The sequence below is a fragment of the Myxocyprinus asiaticus genome, chromosome 2, assembly GCF_019703515.2.
Source record: "Myxocyprinus asiaticus isolate MX2 ecotype Aquarium Trade chromosome 2, UBuf_Myxa_2, whole genome shotgun sequence".
Classification (NCBI taxonomy): Eukaryota; Metazoa; Chordata; class Actinopteri; order Cypriniformes; family Catostomidae; genus Myxocyprinus; species Myxocyprinus asiaticus.
In genome coordinates, this window is record NC_059345.1 from 33,044,204 (window position 1) to 33,064,504 (window position 20,301).

The window sequence follows — 20,301 nt, forward strand, 5'->3', positions numbered from 1 at the left end:
TTTCATGAGCTGAAATAAAAGATCCCAGAAATGTTCCATACGCATTGATTAGATTAGATTAGGGCCTAATGAATTTATTTCAATTGACTGATTTCCTTAAATGAACTGTAACTCAGTAAAATCTTTTAAATTGTTGCATGTTATATTTTTGTTCAGTATAAAAAGGTGTGGGCATTATTCAAACAAAAATGGATGAGGTACAGCGGTGGAAACTATGTCTCCTCATTTTTATGTGGATTTTGGGGATGTTTGTAATTGTTCCAGGCAGCCCTCAGGGACGAGCTTGAGCCATGCTGTCTTTTGAAGCAATACTAGCTACTGGAAATTTTAAAGATAAAAACTAATTCTCAGGTCTTCAATAATTTGATGCATTCCATGCATGGAAATATATCAGTGATGGAAATCCAAAACCACCACTCTACACCTGACATTAATATAATGCCTGACAGGGGTGTGGAGAAAGGTAACACTTTTTGAAAACCAACCACAAATGAAGACACGTTGTTTGTTTCTATTCCTTGTTTGTTTGATTTTCAGCATGCCTAAACATTTAAAACGAAAGGCTGGGGGTTTCAGAAGACAATCTTAGACGTTGAAATCAGATTGATGCTATTGCAAGTCAAGCCAATTAAATTTTATAGCACTTTTTAAAATAAATATTGCTTCAAAGCAGTTTTAAAGGGGTCATGACATGAGCAATCAAATTTTCCTAAATCTTCTGACATATAAGAGGCCATTGTACTATAAAAACTTACTGTAAGTTTAGTTTCAGAGCTAAAAACCTCCTCCTTAACAGAAAAAGAGCATTTATTTAAACCAAGCTGCAAAAACAGCTAGTTTGGAATTTGTGGAACTTCTGATGTCACAAGGACCAAATATATCTGCATATAACTGCCTCTTCGTCAAGACATCAATGCCTATTTTTCATCATTGCACCCTTGTCCCCGCCCACTGTTGCTCAGTCAGTCACACAGGTGAAGAAGAGAGATGGGCCTGTCATGGGAGATTCATCCAAAGTGAATTTACACAGGACACCTTCATGTGCCTTTCTGGATTTAAATGATTTTCTACATAAACGTGTATGGCTTTGACCGTTATCATACATCTTACACTGCTTTTAAAAGACGCAATGTCAAGTTATAACTAAAATGGAGACCCCAATTGTTTCATTCAGCTGCGCTGTCATGCTCTTTTGCTGTTTTGAGGGTGTCCTGGACCGTTTTTGCACCCGTTTGTGCTATTTTTAATTTATGGTCTTTTGTAAACATGGACGTCTTTGATCGTATTGATGCATTTCCGCACAACACGTCATGTGCGCTGGGTTTTAAGACCTCAAACTTTTAAAAATGCGTCTCATTCTGCTGCTGCCACTGACACTGACACACATGTGCAGTCCTGTGTGTAAACAAACATGGAAGATGTGATATGTGAAGACCAGCATCTCTGCTTTGGTCTGTTGAAGCTGGCTGAAGCACCCCAACGTCACCACCATGGACTGTATTACATTTGTGTATTCAGAACTTTTGGCTCATATTATGAGAGTGGACTGCTTGTGAACCAGTCACAGAAACTGTTATTGAAGGATGGGGCAGTTAAAACACTATTGGACTGCAAATCCATTAGTAAACAATTTAATTCATGAATATTTCATATGTCATGACTTTTTGATAGTTTATAGTGCTGCTTGAGTGAACAGTTTAATATATTCAGATGAAATGTGTTGGATGTGGGTTATATGTTAATCCTGAAATTTTGTTTTATAAATGTTGTGGCTTGTGGAGTTCGTTCATTTTCTTCGGATTGCGTTTCAAATATGCCTGTATTGGAAGGGCTGCACAATGTAAGCCAGTCACAACAGTGGGCATTTACACTGATGTCTTAAAGGGCCAGACAGCATAAAACCGAGTGTTTCAGACAGAAAGGCCAGAGACAGGGTGGAAAATTATTTTATATGACTAAATTAAGACTATACTAACATTATAAGTGGACCTCAGGGAAGATAATAAAATTATAAAAACAAAACAGTATGTCATAACCCCTTTAAAGTTAATAGAAATATAGAGGCAAGTGAAATAAGGGTTAGGGACATTCTCTTTCAAGAGAGCATTTGGTTGGACAAAATGATTGAGTGCAGTGTGAGTCATCAATATTTTTGGCACATATTGCCATAAGAGAGAGACTATAAATTTTAAAGTATATCTTTTAAAGGAGAATATAGCAGTACATAAGTGAATTCAAAGCTAAGCTAACAGACATTAAGTAAAAGCCACAACTTTGATTTAATGGGGTAGAGCCTATTCCATCTGTCATGTAACTGTGGGCAGATAATACCAACCCAGAATTACCCTTTTCACACATTCGCCTTCAAGTAGCAGAAGTCGTCATAGTTGGGTAAGCACAACTATGGCCGCTGCTGAGGTGTATGTGTTTTCGGTCCTTAAAGTTTTGCCTGCATTTACGTTTGGAGACGTTGACCGCCATCGTCCATCAACGGTTAAATCTAAACTCAACAAAGGTTACAAGTAGTTTTTGAGGGTTATCTGCACAAATACGAAGGTTAAGTCGATAAAAATACATTTAGTATTGAGAGGTGTGAAGTGTAAAAAGGGTCCATTGGGTTTAATTGTAGCAGTTGAACACCTTGAATTCTGCCTTATTAGTGCCTAATATTAGGCTAGCTCAAAACTCTCCCAACATCATGGACTGAGGGCATTTGTTTTGAGTTTTAGCAGTCTGATTTAATTTAATTTACTTTGTATTACTATTATTATTACCTTTATTGTTGTAGCAGGCTCTAATGTTAACGACCGAAATATCAATATGCTCCAGCCTCCAGCTGTTGATTCCAGCGCTGAAGTGTCCTCGCGTCTGATTTACGCGCGCTCAGATTGTTGCTCTGCGTAGTCCGACACGCACTTCCGGTGTGTGAGACGTGGCTGACTGTGGAAAATCCTGTAGAAAAGTCTAGCAGGAGTCTGACCGCTGCAGTGCTTCTCGGCTCCTTATTATAGTAGCGCCTGGATGGCAGGGTCAAGACGGAGTAAAAACTGCAAGATTTTCGGCAGGGTAAGGCAAAATATTTTGTAATTTATCGCTGCATTTGACACTGATTTTGCTTGCAGCGCCGTTTTTATAGGAAACTTTAATGTAACAACGAAGCTTTTTGCGGGGAATTGTGAGTTTCTAGCGTCAATATACCAGTTGTGTCCATAAGCCCATAAGTGGCACCTCAAACGCTATTGGTTTTGCATTCTGTTCCACTTGCTCTTTTAACTTGTTTTGCAGCGAGTGGCTGATTATGAAACGTGGCAAACTCAGAAGTGAAACAGTACTTTTTAAAGTCCTGCGGTCTGGAATATCTCGGGGGAAACTCGCCGCTCCCTCAACTTTGCTCAAAACGTGCACGTCCCACACAGACTCTGCTGTATGCCAACAGCATTTTATTAATCTGTAACAGCCAGATTTATTCAGTGACATCTCATTTCAACGCAAACCATTAAAGTCAGTTGTAATAGTTTAAATGACAGATAATAATTGAAATAACCATTCAACGGTTTACTATGTTTTATTCTTTTCATACATCTACACATCTTTGCAATAAAGATAATTTCAGCTCTTTTTTTATTTCAGGTTTTAGTCGATCTATGAAGACGAGCTGCAAGAGAGTCACTGATTCTGATCAGTTGAACTGATTTTGGCTAATTATTAAGCCTTGGAACAGATTGTGCTACTCTAGTGTGCTAATTGTTTTAAGCTATCATTTTTCAATTTTAATGGAAATTATGTACCCTGTGTGGGCAGTTAGGAACTAAAAGGTGTGTTTTGTGTATGCTGTGACTGACATGGCCATGGTCTTTCTGAATATATGGTTTTTATGTGGACTATACCAGTGGTTCTCAACCAGGGGTCCAGGGCCCACTAGGGGATCTCAGTAAACTTCCAAGGAGGCCGCGAGATGACCTAAAATTCTATACAAATAACTGTTATTAAAATGATCAAACTGAATTAAAATGCTAAAATCAAGATGTAGGCCTACCAAGGTTATAATTGTAAAAAAAAAAAAAAAAAAAAAATTCAAAAAAAAGTTTTGTTGTTTAGAGTTCTTTGTTTCAGTTTAGTTTTTTTAATATATTTTCTAGTCTAAGTTTAGTTTTAGTTTCAGTACACTTATTTTTATTATATATATATATATATATTTCTTTTTTGTATTTATATTAACTTATTAAAAGATAAATGGGGAACCCAGGCATTTGTGTAATGTGGGTCGTATAGCTGGACTCCCCTATGTCCAATTTGTAAATAATAATGATAATAATCATTTAAATCCTCATTTGCATGATGACACTGATAGCATGACACACACAACTAAAGTACTGTTTACATGGATCTAACTGCATGGACAGGAATTATGTCAATTACACATGCTGTTAACAGAGCTTAAACCGTATTTAACCCCCTGTTGCACCCAATACTAAAAAAGCGCTATTTGATTAATCACTTACATGCATACAATACTGGATATGGCTTAGGCATATTTTAAGCTATGCTTTTTTTTTTTTTTTTTTTTTGCTTAAGTTAATAAATAACAGTATTAAACCGTTATAATTAATACATTCTAAATAAATAATTTTAGCAACATTAATTTTCAACAGCCTTAGGCTAATCTGGAAAAATGTTTATATAATATAACCCATACCCCCCTCTTCATCAGCATCGGTGTCGGAGTACCCGACTCAACATCATCCAAGCATCATCGTCCTAGACATTATTAGCACATTTTCTACCTGCTTTGCTTTTCTCCATGTTGGTAGTGATTCCCACTTTGTTACTATTGCAATGAGGTCAATAGGTCGTCTGTTATCGCCGTGTAGTGGCATCTTCATGTTATGGTAATGGTGGGTTTAAAAACATACCACACCAAAAAAGAAAACTAAATATTATTCAAGATTTTTTATATTAGTTGGTTTCACAGCCATGAAAATGTATCTGTTTATTTTCACAGTTGGTTTATTTTTATTTCAGTTTACGAAATGTTTTTTTGCATTTAGTTTTTGTTTTGGTTAACGATTATAACTTTGAGGCCTACAACATATTTTTTTTTTAAATTCCTGAAACTTCTATAATCATGGATTTAATCAGGTTTTAATCTATTGACACTAAGTTTATGAAGGATGGGGTCCTTCTGATATTATCTTGGATAATGGAGGGCCTTGGAGTCAAAAGGTTGAGAGCTACTGGACTGTATTGTTTTTGAGAAGATAGTACAAAGTACCAAACCTTTTTAAAACGGCTCAACTAATCTTTCAACCTCATGAAATTTCGTTTGAAGGCTCCTTTCTTCCTTGCAGCACCCTGTGTGTTCCCAAGTGCTTGGTGGGGGTCTGGGCTGATGAGTGCTGGACCTGAGAGGCCCATTTGGGCATTTGCTGTACTCCTTGTTGGCGCCGCCCTACTGGCTGTCACCTCCACTTCATCCGTTGGTGGGAAGATGATGGCTCAGACTGCTGTAGCCCAGGCAAAGACTGCAGCTGCAGGGCCAGGCCCATGGAGTGCTAAGGACCTTTTAGACCTCTGGTACCTGGATGAGCTGTTCTCCATTGACAACATAGATGTTTGGTTCTGCTCCCTCTTGGGGTCGATTGCTATCGGGCTAAGTGGCATCTTTCCGCTCTTAGTGGTACCCATTGAAGCTGGAACAGCCTTGAAAACTGAGGGTACGTCACACTTATTCTTGTATACTTTTGGTTGCGGTGTGACCCTGCATGTTTTGTTACAGCTGATCTGGGATCAGGTTACATTAACAATGCCACATACAAGTAGCATTGTGTTACGATGAAATCTGATACAAATACAGTGAATCATACTTGTATTCATGGTAATATGGTAGTACTGGCTATTAGACAGGGTTCAGTCTTTTTGTGTCTTTACTTTGTTCTTTAGAGTAGGGAAAAATGACGAGTCTTTTCTGGCAGTCACCTTGTAGGACATCTATGACTGGATTTCTCCAGAAAACAAAACATTTTTTGGTGGGGGGATGGCATGTGAGCAGTATGGAAAATCTGAGATGATTCTCTGTTCTCTTCTGGTCACACATTAGGCCTAGTGTGCCACACAGACATGTGTTTATTCATATAAAATGGAGACAACCTGCCAGTAGATTATTGCAGGTCTTTGTACAGTTGTCTGGATACTTTAAGGCAGGGCTTTTGTGGCACTTCCTCCTCTAACTTCAAGCTCAAGTTCTCAATGGAATTGTCCCTTTACCTCTTTTGCCCAGTTCCCTTGTTGGGATATCTATTCAAATATAATTTCCCAGGCACAGATTAAGCCACATCTAAAGTAGAAAAAATATTATTTTAATAGAGAATAACCTTTAACCCTTTAAGCTCTGAAGGTGTTTTTTTTTATTTTTTTATTTGTTTTTATTTTTTTTAAAGATTTTCTATTTCAGTGGCATGCCCAAAATTAAAGGCTTATAACTCCTCAAAAGAGAGAGAAAAAAAAAAAAGAGCGTCAATTGTTTGGTATCATTTTAAAGAACTTTTCACATTTTATAATGATATGGATTGATACATTTTGAAACACTCAGACTAAGAAACCTCTGAAAAATCACAAACTTGAGCCAAAAAAGCCAACTTTTTTTAATTTATTTTTTCTGATTTGATGTGTGTGTGTGTGTGTGTTTTATATATATATATATATATCTCAGAATTTAAATAAGTTAGCACCGAAAATGTCACCTTTAACTGAGTGAATTTGTTGATATGACAAAGCAATCAAAAGTTGTAGTATTGCAAAAATTATTTATCCTAGTGTCCAAAAATGTCTCCCAAGTCAGCAAAAGCCTCTCCAAACAAATAAAACATAATTGTACATAAGAACTAATTACACATGCAACTGCATGATCTCATTCAGTTCCATCTGATTATGTTGTGTGTGGGCTCGTTTTAATGGGAATCCCCTAAGTATTGGTATGTGATATTTTATGTTCTATTTATTTTTCTTGAAGTTATAAGTGAAAACGTGGCTTATAAACAACACCTGTTTACATGTAACATGTATTTCAGACATTTACTTACCTATTACTTACAATATTTTTGTCTGAGTAAAATTCTACTGGGTGTATTCTACTCTTTTGAGAGCATTCCAGTGACATGACACATGGCTATTTGATCAGTTTGATGTTTTTACTGATTACAATAATATGTAAAATGCAATATTATTAATAAATTATAAAAATGAAACACCTTTGATTTGTCTGCAAATTTCAAAGCACTTGTTCAGTTTTTATCATAATGCCTACATGCATTGTGAAGCACTGCTTCAAAACGATACATATTTTGTGTTGGACAAGACTGTAGTTATTTATATTTTGATAAAATACAATTCTCTGTGAACTTAAAGGGTTAATAGTGCATCTACACAAAGTCTAAAATTTATCTGTAAACCATTCCTAAGTGTATTTTTATTATTGTCTGGTACTGATTCACCAAGGCTGCACCACTCCACACGATTGTTTTGTATTCGTCAGAGAAACTTTTCTGCTTTACAGAAAATAAGAACTTCAAGCTCTTTACCAACATCTGCTGCTGTAGGAAAAGAAACTCTTCAGAGTTCAAATATTTCATAGCTTACTTGGTTACTAGAAGTTGTTCCTTAAAAATAATAGTTTAGAGAGAAATCGCTGTCTGCCTGGAGAAACATTATAGCTGGTAGATACAGTTAACTCTTAACTAAATTGTGCTAAAATCTTCATTGATTTTTGTACGTATAAGACACGAACCATTAGCAGAAAATACAGCAGTCCATGCTGAACTCATGAGCAGACCTGTTCCTTTTTTTTTTTTTGTGATGATTCTGACATTTTAGGCCTTTGCTTAGTTTTCTTTATACACAATATAAAAATTTGAATCAGTTCAGATATGATAATGGTAATTGCATATGAAAATTACACTCAGAAATGAATTCAGTTCTAATGACAAATAAAGATAGATATGAACTTAATTGTCCATTATGTTTCAAGTATTTGATATGATAAAGGAATCTTGCAGAGAGAATATCCCCAAATCACTAAGAAAAATGCTTAGTTTTCTCTCTGTGTGAACATGTTTTACCTACAAAAGAATTTAAGCAGCCATATCTCCACCTACACCTGTCATGACTTGTCCAAATAATTCTTTGTGTGGTGGACATTCAAGAGAAGAACCAACAGAATCACAGAAAAAATGTCACACATTCGCAGGTCAAATCACAGGTTGCTCTCTAAAGCACTTTGCAGAGGACAGTGCTGCACACTGAAATTTTATCTGGGATGATGTCTGTCATGCAAAAATGGATCAGAGTCTGGCAGTGGATCACAGTCAGGAAGTAGACTGGCTTAAGAGAGTGTCTGTTTTAACCTACTAATGTAGGGCACAGTGGGCAGGAGAGTAGACGGTTTGCTGGAATTATGGTCAGTTTAGGTGTGTCCTGTCCCACAGAGGCTCTGACTCACCACATACTTTTCAAAGCAGCGGTGAATAAGGATATTGCTAGATAATTTAGTCCTATAACATTACCACAGACTCTGTTAAACTTTCTGGTTTCAAAACTCACTTGTTAAAGCCGTGCAGCTTTAGAAACTAAGATTAATGCAAAAGAATGTAAGTGTTCACAGAATGACATGCTATAGCTGGACTATGAGACTATGTGGAATGAGAGCATTTATATTGCAGGTATATGGAGGTTTCTACGGCTCATGCATTTGCACAATTTTCTCAACACTAGATCATCAAAATGCTGCATATTAAGCATTACTGATATTGTTCATCTTTGAACTTATGCTCTTGCTCCATTTACAGCTGGGTGTCAGAAGCTGAAGATGCTGCTGAGTTTTGCCATTGGTGGCCTCCTAGGCGACGTGTTCCTCCACCTTCTTCCTGAAGCCTGGGCGTACACTTGCAGCCCTGGTGAGAAATCTCACGTTATATATAACATTTGCTGCTATTCATGCATTATTCATAATCTGTGTGATCTATCAGAGAACCCATTCTCTGTTAAGCACATCCTTTCACTCTGTTCCATTTTTTTTTATTTATTAACCTTTTTGTGACTCCCAGTAATTGCAATCATGTGTGGTTTTGTAATTCATCTGTGCATCAATTTGGTTTATTTTTTTCCCCTCTGGATTGGGACCTACTCACAAATAAGCTATTCTTAAAGTTATGTAAATCCTTTATACTCTTTGCAGGAAATTATGCATTTTTAACATTTTTTGTGAACAGTATTTAGTAAGTGGCCTTCCCCAGGCTCCATCCTTTCTCAATTACTGTTGCTTGATCTGATTAGCTTTCCAACTAGTGTTTGTTCTGGAACTGTCAAACCTGTAGAAGGAGACTGTCGGATAGAGTGAATTACCTCAGGAGTTATTAAAGGCACCATGAAACGGTTCACAACCCAATTTTCTTATGTAATCTGAAGTATTGCAGAGTGAAACAGAATATTCATTAAAGGGATAGTTCACCCGAAAATAAAAATTATTTCATTTACTCACCCTCATGCCATCCCAGATGTGTACGACATTCATTCTTCACAAATTATGATTTTTAGTCCAAAAAGCAGATAAAGGCAGCATAAAAGTAATCCATATGACTCCAGTGGTTAAATCCATATCTTTAGAAGCGACATGATAGGTGTGTGCGAGAAACAGATCAATATTTAAGTCCTTTTTATTTATATATATATATATATATATATATATATATATATATATATATATATATATGTATTATACTATAAATCTCCACATTCTTTTGTTTTTGACTATTCAAATTTTTTGTGCATATCACCACCTACTGGGTAGGAAGGAGAATTTATAGTAAAAAAGGACTTAAATATTGATCTATTTCTCACCCACACCTATCATATCGCTTCTGAAGACATGGATTTAACCACTGGAGACTTATGGATTACTTTCATGCTGCCTTTATGTGCTTTTTGTAGCTTTAAAATTCTGGGCACCATTCACTTGCATTGTATGGACCTACGGAGCCGAGATATTCTTGACGTCTTCGTTTTTGTTCTGCAGAAGAAAGTCATACACATCTGGGATGGCATGAGGGTGAGTAAATGATGAGAGAATGTTCATTTGTGGGTAAACTATTCCTTTAAGAAAAATTGTAATAACTCAGAGAGAGAAGCCTCATTTGATAGCAATAACAGTTGATGACAAAAACAAATTTAATCATTCACTTTCAAAATGTGGGGAATTCCCTCCATCGTGTCGCCCTCTCGCCTTTACTCATGGTGCAGCGTTCAGCTCCCTCATAATACAGCAAGAAAGGTAGAAATTGCAAAAGTGCTTTATGTAAAAATACCATCTGTAGAGTGAAGAGAAATGCTTAAAACAGACTTATGCACCCATTACTTCTCATCTTTCTAGAGCTCCATCTAATGTATGTATCCGAGGGATATTCTCTGCCATGTGAATCAGTCAATTTTAATAAGTATATAACAATATACATTATAATAATATTAACACTATAACATTAATAAATTACAATGAAAATATTATCTATCTTTAATATGGATATCTGTTTTGAATATACAACATAACTGATTTAGCAGCAAGGCTCTCTCAGGATTTTATCTGTTAACATTTTCAATGCATTTTGTCAATATTAAATGGCCATTTTTAATGCAACTGGTGAGAATTGACTTGTTCTCTCAAAGAGATGATTTACCCAAAAATGAAAATTGGGTAACCCTTTACAAAAAGGTTCAATATGTTAACGTTAGTTAACTACATCCGTTAACATGAACTAACAATAAACCACTTTTATATAATTTATTAATCTTGGTTAATGTTAATTCCCTCATACATTGTATTAATACATTTTCATACATTTAAAATAAAAAGTTATATATGTTAACATTAATTCATGCACTATGAACTAACAATGAACAATTGTATTTTTTTAGTAACTAACATTAACTAAGATTGATAAATTCTGTAAAATATTGTTCATTGTTAGATTGTGATAGCTAATGCATTATCTAATGTTAATGAATGGAACCTTATTGTAAATTCTGTCATCATTACTCGCCTTTGTTGTTCCAAACCTGTCTGACTTTCTATCTTCCATGGAACTCAAAAGTAGATGTTAGGGAGAATGTTAGTTTCAGTCTCAATTCACTTTATTTTGGGGGGGGTGGGGGGAGATGCAGTGAATAGTAACTGTAACTAACATTCTGCCAAAAATGTTATTTTGTGCTCCTCAGAAGAGAGAAATTCATACAGGCTTGAATGTGAGTAATAATGTACCATCTTTCTGCACTTTGTTCTTAATCCCTATTAGGTGTAAATGATGATAATGGAGTCTCTTCATTTTTTTCTTTCTTGCATCCTTTGTTTTTGTCTCCGGACAAGTTACTTTTTTACTCGGACAAATGAATGACCAATTTACTTGTCCGAAGAACAAGCACATGACAATGCTTTATGTCGAGCCCTGCAACTGATCATGCTATACATATTCAGTTGAAAACGAGGGCTGACACAGTTTAGTTTGTAGCATACACTTCTCAAGATGTATTTAAAAAAATTTGGAAAATGAAAAATCGGTGGGTACCTTGTTACTTTTATAAGTGCCCCAGCAATAACATATTGCCACATTTCATAAAAATCATGTTAAAATTCAGTTTAAAATAATTCAAACAGATTCCAGACAACCTCTGACAAAGTAGATTGGTTAGTAATTTTAATTTTAAAGCCAGGGCTTAGCTAGGTTTGTTTGTTTATTTTATTTTTTTTCTTTGTATTGGAAAAAGCTAAATTTTGTGTGTTTGTTTGGGAATGCTTGATAGATGGGTCTCACAGACACTACCGTATGCAGGGTTTGTGGGTGATCATGGGTCTGCTGTCCTTTCTGATCTTAGAGAAGATGTTTCCTGATGAAGGCAGCGATTCAGAAAGCAAAGCTGCCTACCAAAGAACCAAAGTAAGTTATAGATGTGCTTTTGCCCTCTGCCTACCGTGTAAGACACATGTGATATTCCATATCGTGAACATGACAAATTCAGTACTGTTATTGAAGGGATCTCACTGGTACAGTTGGTGGTTTAATCAAACAACATACATTTCATAACCCTACACATTCAGCTACTTTTTAGCCTCTTCTAAAGTTTCAAACTGTCATATTGGCATACACTTCATATTCCAGTACTTGTAAAATGTAATGATTACATATTATCCCACTTGATTGGAACATTGCATCTCTGAACCTCATGGTGGAGCCAAAGATGATGCCTTTTACTTTGTCATTATATAGCCACACAAGGTCCATCAAGTATTGTATGATATACCATTAAATTTCAAATTTTAATTTCCTTTTTAACTGCAAAAAGACATTTATATATATATATATATAATTTTTACATTATTACAACTATTATTATTATTTTACTTTTAATTAAGCTTTGTGCATTATGCAACAAAATAAATATGCTTGGACACTCAAATGAAACAAAACAGAGGAGCTTACCTACTTGACATGTAGATCTTTCTTTTCCTTTATGTGATGGAATACAGATAGCATAGTTGTCTCTTTGATTTCCTTTTCTCTTCCTGGCCTTCTAATAATTATGGTTAATTTAGTTTGGTCTGTGACTTTAATCTGTTTGTAAGCACCTATGTCTGTGTCTTTTGCCTTGCCTATAGGAGACCTGGGGAGTATGATTGATACCCCAGCTCTGTTTAGGTAGCTATAAATAGCATCTAGCAGGAACCAGCTGCCACCAGCATTCCATCAGCAGACAGACAGACAGGCCACAGAAGTCAGCCAGGGTGCACACAAACCACAGCTGAGAGACCTTACAGACTGTGGTCTAAAACAGGGAGGAAGCCTCTAGTTCTGTTATTTCAAACAATCAAAAAAGCTACTCCAATGCTACAAGGAATTATTTTCACACAATCTGCTTTTGTAAGCCGTTTCTGGCTTGGAAAACATCCAGTGTGAGACAGGCCCTAGTTTCTGTAATTATTTTCCCAGTGGAAAGTATTTCCAGAATTTAGAGGCAGAAATGTGTTAAGTTCTGTATGAGTGGGAGAAATGAAACTGAAATACTTTCTCAAGCTTAGATTTTTAGATTGTAAGTGTTAACTTATGTTCCTTTAGAAACTGGGTTTAACTTTATATTATGCTGAGGAGTGAGACTGTTTGCTCTCAAAGAATGAAGAATTAAAGGAACATTCTGGGTTATTTACAACTTCATGTCTACATACCACATCTGTGGCATACTGCAGATTCCAGCAGGCAATTTAGAAATTTTGTTTTGTAAAATTAATGCAAAAGGTGTGTTAAAAAAAAAAAAAAAAAAAAAAAAAAAAAGACATTTCGAAATGTCAGTGATATGTAAATGTTCCCATATTTGTTAGAATGGCTTATTTACTTTTTACTTCTTCCAGTCCTCTTTAACAGATCTGAGCAGCGAGGTTTCTGTTCCCCCACAAACAAATGGCATCTGCTCAAACAACAACTCTAACTACAAGCCAAAGACTGACATCAGCCCTTACGCAAAGCCAGAGAAAATAAAGGTAAGATGGAGCATGCACTAATCATGCCAATGTTTAGACATGGCAGTCTTTTTGGAGTTCACAATAGAAGATCTCTGTGATTATAAGGGACATTTACATTTTAATCTGGGACACAACATCCCTAATTTCAATGTGAACAAGCACACTATTTTAACATTTCTAAGATCCAAGATGGAAACTGCAGTAAGTGGATTACATAGATCTTTTGTTTGACTTGTTTCCCCCATTTCTATGCATTCTTTTTTTCTTCAGACGAGTGGTTATCTAAACCTTCTCGCTAACTGCATTGATAACTTTACTCATGGCCTGGCTGTGGCAGGAAGCTTCCTAGTTAGCCGAAAGGTAAGAACAAACCAAGATAAATCCATATGAAACAATTCAGCCTTCATTTGTACTGCCACAGACCTCACTAAAGTAATGCTTCAGATCTCATGACATTTTAGCAGTTTACTATAGTTCTGAATATGCAGTTTCTGTTTTGTTTTCATAGTTTTTGAATTTGTTTTATAGTGATCTAGAATTATGGGTTAGTTATTGGGGAAATTGCAGCAATTTGCTAAATTTGAAATGTTGCACCTAAATGGGCATTTCATCTCCCATGGAGAAGGACATTGTCAACTACACTAGCATATCTCATCAGAAACAAATGTTTTACTTGGCTGAAAGTGCTTAAATTAAAGAACGAGTGAGAGGAAGAGAAAAGCCATGTTTGGATCCAAAGCCAATGACTCCTGTGGCTCTTTTTATACTGTACATCCTGAGGTTCTGACTCGTGGGTGAATGATTTTCACATCGATGTTCAAACACAAACCGAGTTCAGGTAGTGATGATACTGTTATAGTTAATGAATGCTAGTGCGTTATAGAGGTTGACCAATATATTTAACTATCCGTTATGTGCAAAAATCTATGCTGATAGTTTATTTATTTTAATTCCTCCGTGCTCCTCTGTGGCCGGCATTGGATGATTCTACAGTTAGAACGGCTTGGTTCTACACTATAACAGTGGCCTCTAGAAGTGAAATAAAAACAATCACTGACACCTCGAAGGGATTTGCTTTATCTAAATCTTTCATCATTGACAATTTATCCAAATCTTTATCCTCACCTCAATGTATAGTTTATTTTTATGAGATAATAAAGTATTTTAAATTGAAGCGAGGGCATGCAAAGAAAAATGTGACCATATGGAAATGTGCCCCGTCACACATGCATTGTGTCTCAAACTTCATATCTTGTGAAAAGTCCCTTATTATGAACCAAATCATCTGCCGATCAATCTGTTATTGGCCCTTTCCACCACATAATTTAATGTATTTGCAAAAACCACTATCGGGCTACCTCTAGTGCTTTATGTGTGGTGCAAAGTGCTGGATTTGTGTGTACAATTTTGAAAAAAGCGTTTAAAGAACTAGGGGTGGTCGATATATCAAATTCTGTATCATGGTATGAGTAATTTTATATCACGGTAACAGTATATATCACCATGTAATTTTTTTCTGGGAAAAAAAAAACATCAATAAAAGGGTTTATATATTACAGCGTTTCCCCTAGGATTTTTTTCAGCAGAGGTGGTGTTATGCGCGCACCCGCACCTGCGCGGACCCGTTTTTACGTGTGTCAATGGAGGAATGGATTAAATCGACCTTAGAATCATTATAGATGGGTTATTCATGTTCGCCTTGTCATTTCTGTGTTTATTTACAGGGAGCTTTTGATGCACGGATAGCTGTAGTAATAACTGTCCAATAATGAAATGCTTAAACGCAGAAAATTACTTGCACTATTTCTACTAAGAATAAATACGAATGGATAATACAAACCAGGGGTGTTTTTAGGACTTCAATCTTAGGGGGGCTCAGCCCCAGTGAAACCTATAAGATGTGCGCATTTAATGTATTCCACTCTGTTGCATAGATGGTGTTTTGTTTTTAAACTGTGTTTTTACATCATTTAAGATAGCCAGCTAATTAATATTCATTCAGAACATTGTCATTTTCGATAAACATTTATAAAAGATATAAAAAATAAACTAAATCATTTAAATACAAACCATATATTATTGTAACTGTCTATTTATTGGCAGTATGTTTCATCTGTCCTAATCATTCCCTTTTGTTCTGTGTATTAACAAAAATGACAGAAGAGGAATCAATCATATAGTTAGTCTTTACAGGCATGAAAAGCCACCAAAGCAGTCTTGCACTTCAAACTAAAGCTCACTGGCTTCGAAAGGGAGAGATGTCAGTGAATGAGAAATGAGTCACTGTATGGAGTTGAATGAGAGAGTCCTGCCCCAAACTTACACTATTGGTCGAGCCAATGTTGCTGTGTCGGGGTAGACGGGCTGCTCAAACAAACAGAGGAACGTTTTGATTGTCCCACAGTGTTACACTTTTAGGTGAAATCAACCAACAAATTGCTTGCTTATAGTGGATTCTCATTAATCTGTGAAATGAGAAATTATTTATCAGCTTTAAGAAATTAGTTGTTGTTATTGTTAATGTTTTGCTAATATATTGGGATTTAGTGTAAGTGGTTGAGAGACTATTACACATACTATAGCACAGGTCTGTCATTCACAATAGATGCTTTGTCAGACATTTTTATGTCATGCTAATTCATGGTTCAAAAATTAAACCCAAACCTTATAACTTTTTAAAATAGGAATACAGTTTGTTCTCTATACCTGTGTGATATTTGGAATATCTCCACCATGTACAGTTGAAAAACAAAGCTATATGGATCTAAATATTGAAGTTCTTGATGATATTAATGGCTTATTTGTGTAGTGTAAATATGACTGTTGGGATATCTTCCTTTTAGATAACTTAAAGGACAAAAGACAATCTAAATTTTTTTCAAGTACCCCACAACACTACAATGACATGTTTGTCTTGTCATGTATAGGAGATACTGTTTAAGTGCAAAAAAAATAAAATATATTTATATATTATTTTGCAACTTGAATCTGATGATATGCCACATAGTTAGATTCTCATTGTGAAAATAAATCTAGAGATGTTCATGTGATGTGTGGTAATATTTATAGTGCAGCAGTATTTATATGGGTTTCTCAATTTGAAGTCCAGGTGGAGAAGCATAAGGCTCCCAGCATGTGTGAGGTGGGAGTTTGAGAGGAAATGGACTGGATGCAATAGAAACCACCATGCTTGCACATAAAAACACACTTGTACACATTTGCTCACTGGCCTGGACATACATATTTGGCTGCAGAAATGCAAGGGAGAGTATTGGTAGAGATCTGTGCCATTTTACTGTTTTCTCTACCTCCCTCATAGCTTCTGTTGACATTTCAGTTAAACATATGGGCCAAATGAACCATTATCTGGATTATGAAACATAAAGTGGGCTCACTGCCCTACCACAGATTAATTGGAAAATAAAGTTGTACTAAAAATCTTTGTATATTCAGACTGAGAATTCTACAGTATTTGCAATGTCTTATTTTGCCCTTTCTTGACAGGTTGGTATTTTAACAACACTCGCAATTCTGCTTCATGAAATCCCTCATGAGGTATGCATCATTCTCTTCCTCAAGTGCTCTTGAGTTACAGCCAATTGTTTATTTTATGGAAACAAATGCATACATTTTTTCTGGTCGATTAATAATAATATATTGAAACTAAACTAACTAGACTGATTGAATGATTCCTTGCTCATTCCGACATTTGACAATTTCCTATACTAGCTGTCGAATGTTCACCTAATAGAAATTGGGCATCTTGTGTTCTTTAAAAATCACTGTACCACTTTCTCTTGCTGTACATACATAAACATTTGTCTTTATGGAAAGGTGGGAGATTTTGCTATTCTGCTGCGAGCAGGATTTGACCGTTGGAAAGCTGCCCGTATGCAACTATCTACAGCACTAGGAGGAGTCCTGGGCGCGTGTTTTGCTCTATGCTCCCAATCACAACATGGGGCAGGTGAGACACTAAAGTCATCAGAGTCATCTTAGACTCGGACTATATTTTTGAGCTTTTTCCTTTTTCGTGTGATAAGCCTGGGAAGCATCAGTTAGAATTGGTTGAAAATGTATAAACAATTTACTAACATTTGCACCATGTGCCACTGTTTTCTAGTAAAAGTTTGTTACGTTATTACATGTATAGGTGTACCATTTCCAGCTATTACTGCAAATAAAAACGTAAAAAAAAAAAAAACATTTGTTTGATCAAAAACAACCATATATTTTGGCACATATACAAATGTTGCTAAAAATAAAATGCAATATTTTGTGGTGGGGCCAGTAAATAAGTTGCTAGGGCAATAAAAAAATCTAAACATAAAAAAAAAAAAAACATTAAGCCCTGGGACATAATCCTGCTGAAAGCAGCTTATCAAATGTGTTCTCCAGTATTCATTTAGCTAATCTCTCTCTATAGAGAATGCAACAACCTGGATCCTGCCTTTCACCTCAGGTGGCTTTCTCTACATTGCCTTGGTCAATGTGGTACCTGATCTGTTAAAAGAGACCAATCCAAGGTAATGTTTCACTCCTGAATCTTAACATTGCACAGTATATTTGTAGCTAAACATCACAATACTTGATACTCTTGTACAACCTTTTTTAGGTTCTGGATTTATTTTTTACTTTGGGTTGCCCTTGTATGTTACCTCTCAATGTTACATGGAAATACCTCAATTTTACATATTAAATCAACTTGATGTCCATGTTTGTGTTCCCACAGGAACTCCTTTTTGCAGGTTCTGCTTCTGTTTTGTGGTATAGCAGTCATGGCTTTTCTCTCTATCATCATTGACTAGTCACAGACGAGCACTGTTTGTATCAAGGGACATTCAATCAGAATTTATTCAGTGCCATCTAGCTTTCTGGAGGATTTATGAACAATTCACTCCATTGTTTCGGCTTTAAGTAGACGTTTTTGTCACCCCCAAAGACCATGTGAGAAAGATTAATGAAAGAAACAGCTTTGACAATCAGGAGTGTGAATCTGTATGTGTGGCCTTGTCCTTCACGCACACCTTGAACTGTCTGTGTTGTCCCGATGCAATTTAGATTGAACCCATGAGGCCTTATGGGCACAAGCTCAAATGGCAATAACTATGGTTGCTCAAACTTGCCTTCATATGTGCTCATTGCTCCCATTGTGTGTGTGCCTAGTACGGTTGGCTATTACGCTCAATATGAAGAACTTGTTACAGTTAGCAAGCTGATGGTCTTGGTTATCAAATAAAAGCCTCTACGCTGTCGGTAGGTCACATCTAAATATCTATAATGTGCTTTAATAACATGTTTAATGTGCAGTTTACACGCATGCTATTTTAAACTGTAAACTGAGAACACTTCATCCTGTAATAAGAGGTACACTGAGGCAATATCACAATACACTGGCTACATTTACTTTCATAATAAGATTTGATGTTCACCATCATTAAACAAGATTATTGCCTTACATTTGTTAGCCATTCTGAATCTTGGCAAGATAAACCTACACAAGCTCAAATTGCACACTTCATTTCCTCAAGCTAAGGCTGTATGGTTTTAGATGATTGCGTATTGCTTTTGCACTTACATCAGTGAACACACTCCATATGTCAAACACACTCTTAAAAGGCCTTATTTTCTTGCATTATTCAACCATGTCTTTAAAATGATGCTGTTACTTTTCCTACAGTATTTAGTCTTTGTTATTGGTTATGTCCTGATAACCACTACATTGCTTCATTTAAGCTTGTTTTACTGATTTTCTATAAAGTTCATTGTGGTACTTGCATTGCAATTCAGACAGAGTCTTGAGTGATTCAAAATAGACAGCATATGAATTGGTGGATTCATATGCAGAGTTTTTTTTTTTTTTTTTTTTTAACTCTGTGCCATTTCTTTTCAAATTTTAAAAATATGATATTTGATGATAATTGATTTGTCCATTTAACAGTTTTGTACATGGAATGTTACTGAAAAGGATGTTCTGAATTTGTCACTTGGAAGGTCAGAGCAGTCTTGCCACAATGTACATATTTGAAAAGAGATTATATATATTTATTCTGTTAACAGTGACATGTTGAAAGAAAAATGTCTACTTTTTAAGACTTTGAAGTCCTCCCATTGTTACAGTTAAATAAAGAATTGTTACTGTTTGATTTGAAACAGTTGCCTTTTTTTTTTTTTTTTTTTTTTTTTTTTTTTTTTAAATAAATTGGCTGTTGTTTGTCTTAATGGATATATAGGTTACAGCTCACACTTGGGAGTATGTACCACTTATATTCAGTGCTGTATAAATTACTTTTAGAAATTTATTTATCAGTTCAGTCAACAGTTTAAATCTGATTTTCTAACCTACCAACATGGGGTCTCATCTGTCTACTGCTAAAAAGATTGACTTAATTTCAAAAATTCCACTTGCTCCTATTCAGTCTACAGTTAATGAAGAAATGCTGAAAATGTGTTTAGTACCTTGTCACTTTAGAAATTAAAACAGATTTACCTTGCGGCATATAGTTTTGCTTCAGTACGTTTACAAGAAGATTGTAGTAGTGAACGTTCTGATCTGATTGCATAACTATTGACAGCTTTTACTGTTTCAGGATTGCATACATTACTACCACATTATACATAATATTTCTCTAGTCTTTGTAGATGCATACTACCACAGTTACATTCATAGCTATTCTCCAGACTACTGATGTATGCAGTATACACATTGTTGAGTGAGAGTGTCATTTGACACCATGTCGTTGTATTGG

The 20,301-nt window shown here is 35.6% G+C and overlaps 1 protein-coding gene across 4 annotated transcripts; it reads left to right on the forward strand.

Annotated features, from left to right (window-relative positions):
- Window positions 1-2,922: 2,922 nt before the first annotated feature.
- Window positions 2,923-19,698, forward strand: LOC127413739 (zinc transporter ZIP13). Of its 4 annotated transcripts, XM_051651167.1 has the most exons (11): window positions 2,958-3,066; window positions 3,631-3,815; window positions 5,349-5,714; window positions 8,841-8,948; window positions 11,842-11,975; window positions 13,442-13,570; window positions 13,823-13,912; window positions 17,057-17,107; window positions 17,387-17,519; window positions 17,979-18,078; window positions 18,285-19,698. In XM_051651167.1, the coding sequence occupies exons 3-11, from the start codon at window positions 5,390-5,392 to the stop codon at window positions 18,358-18,360; spliced, it is 1,146 nt and encodes a 381-aa protein (XP_051507127.1). In that variant the 5' UTR covers window positions 2,958-3,066; window positions 3,631-3,815; window positions 5,349-5,389; the 3' UTR covers window positions 18,361-19,698. The 4 variants fall into 4 exon arrangements, with proteins under 4 accessions (XP_051507100.1, XP_051507109.1, XP_051507116.1 ...); XM_051651140.1 differs by lacking the exon at window positions 3,631-3,815 and having other exon boundaries at window positions 2,923-3,066; window positions 5,330-5,714; XM_051651149.1 differs by lacking the exon at window positions 3,631-3,815 and having other exon boundaries at window positions 2,923-3,066; window positions 5,330-5,714; window positions 11,914-11,975.
- The last annotated feature ends 603 nt before the right edge of the window (window positions 19,699-20,301 follow it).